At 37.4% G+C, this 10,046-nt stretch overlaps 1 protein-coding gene across 1 annotated transcript in view; it reads left to right on the plus strand.

The window, feature by feature from the left end:
- Nucleotides 1-8,958: 8,958 nt before the first annotated feature.
- Nucleotides 8,959-10,046, plus strand: part of Dthd1 (death domain containing 1) — a 41,719-nt gene continuing 40,631 nt past the window's right edge. The window contains 1 exon segment of the mRNA XM_032915893.1: nt 8,959-8,993. Coding sequence (XP_032771784.1) covers nt 8,959-8,993 — 35 coding nt within the window.

Raw genomic sequence — 10,046 nt, forward strand, 5'->3', positions numbered from 1 at the left:
GAATGAATATATGAATAGCCCTACCCAACTGTAAAGCCTGTGAACCATGACAGTGACTGGCACGGCAAGATATCCCCAAGGACACAATAATTAGAGGTTGACACAGGTACTTGACAGCTGTCCAGTTGGGCTTACTGCCTGCTTAATAGAAGGAAACTCATTGCTTTTACGCCATGCCCAGTCATCTGCCTGTGGCTAGGAGGTCATACCCTGGAGGAGAACCTACCATTGCCACATTCTGAAACCAGTGTAATATCTAACTGCGTTCTGAATGAGTATCCTTACACTCACCAGCTAAATGCAGCTCTCATTCCTTATCAAAGAGGCTGCTTGTTAAACACAAAGAGAATATGACAGAAGGCAATGACTAGTTAAAATGCAGTGGGCTGATTACAGGGTTTCCAGCTCCATTTGATACATCTATTAACACAGCCCTATATCCAAGAACCACACAACATTGGAAAGAAGGAGCTAGAAAGATTGGATTAGCAGGAAACCAGGATATCTGTTGGTAGGTGGTAACTCCTATATATGAGCTGCAATCGTACAATCTCAACAATGTGGTTGCCTACATAAGACCAGTGCAGTGGCACTGCTGAAGCAGAGCTATGGGCAGTTAATGTCTGCTGAGAGAGGGAGACACAATCTTGTCTAGAGATAATCTCCAGAGAAATTATCCTCTCTTAAATGGCCACAGGCGCGCGCGCGCACACACACACACACACACACACACACACACACAAAAACATGCAGTTACGTAAGAGAAATTAAGGGAGAGCAAGGATTGAAAATAAGGTTAAGTACAGTGCTTATATATGAATTTCACAAGAAAAATAATTAAAAATACTGAGCACTTACCAGTGTTTTCAAGTTAGACAAAACATATTTCAAAAGAAAGAAAAAAACTTATTTGTCAATACTTTGGCTTTAAAAATATTTGATCGGGCTGTATGAGGACCTATTTTGCCCCAACCCATAATTATTACCTTCAGGATTATCATATCTGCATAGGTACTATATGAAAGAGTATATATATTTTACCTTGGCATTTCTCCAATCTTGAACTTGGAGGAGGAATCCTGGGAATTTTAAAGGACAAAGAACATGGTTGAATGTGCTGCCCCATTTCTAGGAAATGCATTCTAAAACCTTGAATACTATCTGTAATCCAGATATACTTTCTAACTTTTTAAGCAAATTTTTTATAATTGTTTGTGTGTGTAGTGTAATAATTTGGGCATATTTTTAAAAACAAAGATGATGTTATATTAAGACATTCTCATTTCATTTGATAGGATCTTTAAGATTTTGTTTTCTCTCTGTTATCACTGTGTTTTGATAGCCGTTTTTCATTCCATAGGACTGCCTGACATAGCAGTAAAGACTTTGTTGGTGGAGACAGGTCACCTGAAGATAGCCCAGCGAACAGGTAGTGGGCATGATTGCTTAGTAATCAATGGAAGGAGGTACAGCATAGTATTAAGATGCCTCCTTGGCCTTCCTAGTAGAAGGGGCAGAAAAAAAAGATTAAATGATAGAGCATTGGTAGGGAAAAAGGGTCAGAGAGTAGAGTGTGTGTAAGGTTACAGGGGGTGGAGTAATGCTTTTTCAAAGATGTAGGGAAGGAACAACATCTGTTGTTGGACATGGGTAAGATTTTTAAGAGGAGGTTTAGAAGAAACACTTCTTGGGCTCCTAGGAGGGAAAACACTCTGCAGCAGGTGATGTCAGTGAGAACTGAGGTGTGAGACAGAGCTGCGGTGAGACCAAACTGTGGTTGTCGATATCATTTTATTGTAGATGGGGAAAAAAATGCCACAGGACCAGTCAGGAGAAGCCATCAGTGAAATCAGACTTCCAATTAAACAGGGGAAAGAGGAAATAAAAAATATAAGTGGTCACATGCCAAGGAAAGGTCACACCGAGCAAGTTTTGAGTCAGAGCATGTCAGCCAGAGACTTCTCAGGAAGTTAGAATTGATGCTCTTTGGGCCTTTGTCTGTGAATGATTTCACAGCCAGAGTCCACTACCTAGGCTATTTAAGTAGGGCAGTTCCCCACCCTGATGCAGGGATGAGGATATCTCAAGTATCCCTGTAATACTTTTCTATGTCAAGGCTGGCAGTGGAAGGTAACTTTGGGAAACTGGACCATTTATTCTTCTGTTAAGTCACAATTACTTGGTTGAATTGGAAGTTGATTGAAATGGCTTTTTTATACTGGTGAAACAGCTGTGCATTTTGAAAATTACTTATCACCTGTAAAGGCCAGAAAACAAAATACCTTGTTTCCAGTATGAGAGGAAAAAATAATAGTTTTAGTTTCCATTAAAGTAACTTGACTAATTCAGTCAGTCTGCCTCAAGAAAAATGCCTAAGTTATAGGAGTCAGGCAGGCTAAATGAGAGCTGCCAATACTTCTTTCTTTCAAAAATGTCACTCAAACCTGCATAGGATTCAGCATCTACATTTCCTACATACTAATGTTTAAGGTCAAGACCCACATCAGCTTTGTGGTAGCCTTAGAGGTGACACTTAATTGGCACTCAGTAAACCTCAGTCTTCTGTCCCTTCAGAGCACTTTTATTACTGATGATCATTGGTCCTGTTACTGGGAGAGTCCTAGTCATTTTCTTAGTGACAGACTTAAGGAAAAGAAGTCATCATTTCACCTTGAACTTTGAGAGCCCAGTCCCTGTCTCTGCTCTGGGAACACATTATTTAAGTCAGAAAACTTTCTAAACAAGGAAACACACAGGCAGAGATACAAGACAACTCTTCTTTCTCTGCAGTTTACTCACAAGCTACCTCCCACTGTTTCATTTATGTGTATCTTCAAGTAACTGTAACTTTAAGTAACATTGAATTTTCTTGGCACTGACAAAGAAATCTATTGAATTTTCTTGAGCCTAGGTCTTGCACACATTGAACTCACTGATTCACAGATTTAAAACCATAGCCTATATTTTAAACTGACATAAAAGAGGCATAACATTTGAATTTATTGATAACATTATTTTTCCAAACGTGTACATTCTGTCATCCCTCAGTTATGTAAAAAAACAAAACAAAACAAAAAAAACAGTCCATCATCTCAAACATTACTCACAAACTTCTCAGTAGTTTGTTTTGACATTTTTACCCTCTGGTGTCTATATGAAGAGTGCTGTATTCTCATATTCTTGGACTTCTCAGTATGAAGAGGTGATCTTTGGTGTGCCACTGAGGAAGAGCTGTTTATTCTTACTACTGTCCTCTCATCTAGTATAGACACAATTGCTATCATTCTCTTAATATAGTTATCTAAGGATTGTATATGTAATTTAATTGTATACCATTGAATATCAAAGCTATTAATATTTGATTATATAGTATAGTATCAATAATTTTTCTCTCACAAGAAACTGCTACTATTTATTTGAAATAGGGTCTTTCGTGTTTGGCTTGAACATACCATATAGGGAAAGACGATCTTAAACCCCTAATACCCCTGTCTTTACTTCAAGATTATATTTGAAATTGCCTCTTCATACATCTTCCATTCTCAGGCCCTTGCCCTCACCTTCACAGTCATCTTTTGAGTTATAGTAGCCCTTCTTCCAACCACCAAGGATACTACAACCCGCTGTGAATCACTAAGCCATGAAAAGAGCAGAAACCTGTGTAGTGTGTGTTCCTTATATATCCATTGGTTCTTCTCTCTGGAGCTAGAATCACAAACAGTTGTTAATCTACTGTAGGTCCTGGGAATCAAACCTGTGTAGTTTAGAAAACTCTTTACTACTGAGCACTAACTTCCATTCCTTGTATATGCTAGAGTTTTGTAGGGATGACTCTAGAAAATAATGTGGATTTTTAACATAGATTTTTCATATATCCCATCTCATAAATACTAATTTATGAAAATTCAGGCAGGGGGAATCCCAATTGGTGTAGTATGTACTGCACAAAATTGAGGACCTGAGGTGAATATCTATATAAAAACCTGTGACATTGGTGTGTGCCTTTAACCCAAGTGCATGGAATTTCTAGCCAGATAATTTTGTCAAATCAATCTTTCAGTGAGAGACTCTATTTCAAAAATAAGATGGAGTGAGACTGAGGAAGACCCCTGACCTTTACACAGATACACACTCATATACATAAAAAATCGGGCTTCACATGAAATTATGGCATTTGTGACAACATGGATATACCTGGAAGATGCTATGTACAGTGAAATAGGCCAAAACATAGAAATGTTAATAGAGATATGGACTCTAAAATAGTTCTCATAGAAGCTTAGTATAGAATAGTGGTTACCAGAAGAAGAGAGTGCAAAGGTGGGTCCAGGTTACTCAAGCAGTATAGAGTTATTTATACTTAGATCAGAGTAGGGTCTGGTTTACACTGCTGGTTCACACTGTATCATCAGTGTGAATTAAATCAGCAGTGATCCATTATAAAGTTTTAAAAGGTGGATTTTATTGGCTCATCATAAGATTATAAATGTCTAGGATGATAGATAGGCTAACAAAATATACACATGAATGAAAATATCATTTTTGTACATTATAAATATAAACAAATAGTAATGTACCCATAAAGACAATGTTAAAAAATAAAATTTGTGCTTATTCCTTGACTTCTAAAGCTCTTGCGTTCTTGGAATTTTTTGCTAAATGGTTTTATTTTTCAGTATGACTTATAAGACATAGAAGCTGAGTCTGAAGAGAAGTCTGTGTTTGTGACTGGTGAGACACTCTGAGAAACTAGTGCTTGGATTTGCTTAAAAGTGAGGAAATGTACTTTGGAAAAGTGCTGACATTTTATAGAAATTCTGGAGAATCATTTTGCATGTACTTCTGTCAAAATCACTTCATTCTTAATACTGCATCATTTAAAAGCGCCATGCTTTAGAGAGGGATTCGAGGCATGAATAGCAAGCTAAGAGGAGCAATTAGGTAAATAAAAATGTAGATGTCTAGAGACTGTAGTGTTCTAAACAGACTGAACCTGGTTTGTGGCAGAGAAGTGACTAAGAAAAGAGTACCCTTTTTTAGGATTATGCAAAGAAGGCAGTTGACCTCAATGATGATTTGATTTCTTTTTTCCATTTGAGGTTATTTAGAATAAATGTGAAATACATACTGAGTATAAATATTAAAAAGCCTCACATTTAACAAGATGGCCTTAGGATCACTCTTGTTGTGTATGTTAAAGGGAGGACCATCTGTCTCAATCTCTCTGTTAATATTATTGCTTACCCTGTTTGTGAGATTAAAACTTATTTTTTGAAACTGCAATCTTTAAGTCTTTAAAAATTTTTGAAATAAAGCTGAGTGTAGTGGTTCATGCCTTTTGTTCCCAACTCTGGGAAGTCAGGGGCAGGTGAATCTTCATCCCTTGGAGGCCAGCCTGGTCTACCTAGTGGTTTCCCCAAAAGCCAGCATTGCATGGTGAGGCCCTGTTTCAAATTCAAAATGAAACAAAATAAATCCCACCATGACCACCACCACCATTAACAAAAATCTGAAAGCGTGCCTCTCCCTTAAGAATGAATTTACATAAGAGTATCTCTGTGTGATTCCTTCATAGAGAATTAATTGTGTGTATTTACACGGTTATGAAAGAAAACTTTCTAAGATATACATTTTGAGACAAATCTGGACAACAGGTGTTGAAGTGGTTTTTATGAACGCAACTGAAACTTCAAAACACCTGCCCTGCCATAGCTCAAGGGAAGACTTTATAGAAAACTTTTGGGTGATACTTCACAAACCTTATAAATTATTCTGAAAAAAAAAAAAAAACTTCTTTGAGAAATGCTTCCCTTCAGAATGCTCAAACCCAGGCTAATATACCTCTTGCCTGTGCTATCTTTATTCCTGAAGGGACTCTGAAACATATTGCAGCATTAAGCTCACATGTAAACCATGGGAAGGTCAAATGGTATCACTTACTACTAACGGCATGGCCAGGCTGTGTGTCTCAGGTGTCCTGGAAAGTCTTCTGGGTGAAACTAAGAATACTATCATCTGGAAGAGAGTGTTTGTATTGGGAGTGTGATAGGGAGGAGTTATATAACTAACCTGTGGCTCTATGCTCGAATCTGGAAAGCAAGGATAACATTTTTCTCCTTTGGTTGTTTGGAGATTAAATGTGTTAATGTTTATAGGTGGCTTGGCTCACTGCCCAGAACGAAGCATTATGTGTGGTACTGCCTGGGACTTTAATATTTCTCCTCAGGAATGCATTATTACGTCCAATTTAAGTTGCATAGCATCACATCAGCATTGCTATCCCAAATGCCATCGTCTTTCATTCATAACTTCTTAATATTGAGAATTTCTTGAAGCAAATAAGTTGTTGAATGCATCGCTTTGCTCGTGTGTGTGTGTGTGTGTGTGTGTGTGTGTGTGTCTGTGTGTGTGTGTGTGTGTGTGTGTGTGTGTGTGTTATGCATATGTGGATATCTGTAGGCACACATGTTTGCTTGTGTGCCTTTGAGTGGTGGCCATAGATTGACATTGTATCTCTTTCTTGATTACTTTCTGTCTTTTATATTGATGCAGGGTTTCTCTTGTGAACCCAGAGATCTGTGATTCAGCAATTCTGGCTATCCATCTTGCTCTGGGGATCTTTCTGTCTCTCCTTTCCAAATGCTGTGCTTACAGGCAGGCTTCCACACCTGTGTCATTTGTGTGGGTGCTCTGAATCTGACCCAGGGTTTCATGTTTGAATGACAGACATGTTACCCACTGACCCATATCTCTAGTCTCTGTTAAATGAAGTTCAAAACACAGATGTTTAAGTCCTTTAAGATGTTACAGTACTTTAGGAGAAACTTAAAGTAATTAAAATAAAAAAAAAAGATAGAGGGGATGTATATTACTAGTTTGTCCTCCTACTGATAACTCTGCCTCAGCCTACCAAATGCTATGTGTGTTTAGCATGCACTGTCAAGCCCAGCCAAAATTAAATTAGATTTAAAATTTGAAAATTTTCATTGGAATTTAGAAGCAAAATACTTCTCAAGATGTTTCTTTTATTATTTAGTTGGTATTTGAATTTATAGGATTTATAGTGTCAAATTCAATGTTATGTTTGCTGTGAAGTAGCATGAAACAATAGAGGATGCAATTCTGTCTTATTATCCTGTCTTGTCTTATATTATTAGAATTCTGTATTAAAGTTCACGTTGCTGAAATAAACTCATTGTATGTTGACATATTTAATCATCAACATAGATTATTCAATGTTAAGTTTATTTTAGATACATCTTATTGATTATTTTAACTTTAAATGAAAAATATCAATAAATACATCATATAACCATATTTTATTTTTCCTAGCTTTTTAAAAGTCTGATAAATAGTACTCTTTCTCTCTCTCTACACACACACACACACACATACACACACACACACACACACACACACACAGCTGAAACAAGGTAATTTGGTACATGTACACACTGTGAGCCAGTCAACACAGAGATCATATTTATATGACTGTCGTTACATACCATTATTATTTTATATGTGATGAAACCGCCTAAGACCTATTATTTTTATCTAATTTTGGTAAAAATATATCATCAACTCTAATCACCAATTTGTATGTTAGAGATCCAGAATTTATTCTTGAAATTGAAAAGTTGTTCAGTCATGTGTAGAAACTAAAAAGTCGAATCCCTGTAAATCGAAAGTTGAAGTGTTTAGCAAAGGCTAAAGAAAGGAGTTTCAATGATATTGGTTAAAGAAAATATTTAATTCTAAACCAGTACTTATTACTATTTTAAATTATCTGTGGGCTTTTAAAAATTCCTCTAGGCTCTCAATTTTTCTTAAAATGATTTTGTTTTCATATAATCAAACTGATCTTTAGTATTACCAAACAAAAATAAACAGGGAGTCATGGTTTCTATACTACTCATTTCTTCTTATAAAATGGAAATTTAAGTATACTTTTTTCCCCATGCAGTATATATATATTTACTCCATAAATATTTTAAGAGTGTATATTGGGTACTCAGGGATTCTGTACTCAGTGGATTTACATGGACACACCAAACAAAAATGATTTGTATTTAAGGATGTCAAATATAGGGCTGGAGAGATGGCTCAGTGGTTAAGAGCACTGGCTGTTCTTCCAGAGGTCCTGAGTTCAATTCCCAGCAACCACATGGTGGCTCACAACCATCTGTAATGGGATGAGGCCCTCTCTTGGTGTGTCTGAAGATAGTTACAGTGTACTCATATACATAAAAAATTCTGGAAAAGAAGAGGAAATAGTTTAAAAAAAAGAAAGAAAGAATTGTCAAATATAATGTGGGAAATGAGTGGTGCAAACAAATATGTCATTAAAGTTCTTGCTAAGTGTTATTGTTAGGGAATTGAACAGGCAGGGGGCAATGAAGGACTTCTGGGATGGCTGGCATTTGGATAGAGTCGCCGTTATATTGAGAACTTGAGGATAGGTGAAATGAGCCAGGTGAGGAACAAGGGAGAAATTTCTAAGCATTGAATATGTCTTACGGTATGGCTAAGAGGCAAGGAAGGTTCTAGGGATAGACAGAGGTAGTATGACTCAGAAGGAACTGTCCACACAAAGACTTAATCCAAGACAGAAGTAACATTTCTGTAAAGATAGCAAAAGGCCTCATTTCTGCTCTAGTGGGCTGGTTCTGTTGGCCACTCTTTCTGTTACTTACAGGCTGGGACTTAAGTGTTTATTCCGCATAGTCTCAAAGAGATTTAGCAATCTTAATACAAAACCCTGATTTAAAATTGATGAACACATGAAATAGGTACCTACAGTTGAGAACATTCTACTTTCTGGGAGACTCTTTCATGCTTCAAGGTTGCTACAGGACTACAGTTCTTTGTCTTTTCTCAAAGCAAAGCCCTTAGCCTCGTGGGCATGGAGCTGTCAGTCTCTCGACAATATCCCTGCTGCCCTCCACATTTCTCTGCATCATGCACTTGGATGATGCCTCTGTCACCTCACACAGGTAGGCAAGGCTGGCCTGCAGTACAGTGGAGGTCAGCTGTGACTTAAATGCAACACCGAACCCTAAGCTGACTTTAAAATTAGGAATGCTTTTGCTGTTTTCTTTTTTTCCTTGTCTGTCTCTTTGTAACCCAAGGGCATTATTTTTGAGCTTGAACTTTATAGATTGACAACATACATGGTCTTGCAAACAGTTGGACACTTCTGCCAGACAGTAAGAGCTTGTGGCTCTAGGTGAAGGAAGAGACTTTAAACTGAAGAGCTTGCATTTACATTGCTACATAGTCATCAGTTCCCATGGTTACAATGGGACAGTAGGGCATAGTCATTCACATCTGTAAGTCTAGATCTCAGGCTGGAAATGGAACGACCCAGGGGCTCCATGGTCCACAGTCCAGCACAAATGGCAAAATTCAGGCTCTATGAGAGAGATCCTGTCTCAAAACACAAGGTGTAAAGCAGTAGAAAACTGCTTGGGATTGAGCTCTGGCTTTTACACCCATGGACACAAGTGTACAAATGCACACAGGCACACACATGTGCATGAGAAATCATGTGCCATACATCCCCACAGACAAAATCAGAGTGAAATAGATAACCAATTGATCTAAATTATGGTGTGTCAGCACAATTTCTGGGCCTTGTATATTTGCTATTTTCTTGTAGGTTGTGGATTCTGAGTTTTCAGAAATTTACCTGCACTCTGCAACTATTATTTTAAAAGAAGATTGTATATGAGCCTGGTGTGGACATTTGCTGTCTTTCTGCTGGGTTTGAAAAGATTATTTTTAGTCATATTACTTGTACATTCAAGTGGTGTGTGTGGTGGTGGGGGACCTATTTGGGTCTTAGTGTTCACAGTTGATCATAAATAAAGAATGAACCATGTCTAAACTTTGTCCCTGTAAAGAACAAGGTGCATTGTGGGATGTTGTCATTAAGAAAGTCAACTTATAAATAAAGAGATTGCATTAACTGCTGCAGGGAAACCAGAGACTTTTTTTTTATTTATTTTTTATTATGCTTGAGTATTTCTTATGTACATTTCCAGTGT

This window comes from Rattus rattus, chromosome 11, assembly GCF_011064425.1.
Source record: "Rattus rattus isolate New Zealand chromosome 11, Rrattus_CSIRO_v1, whole genome shotgun sequence".
In the NCBI taxonomy this organism is placed as follows: domain Eukaryota; kingdom Metazoa; phylum Chordata; class Mammalia; order Rodentia; family Muridae; genus Rattus; species Rattus rattus.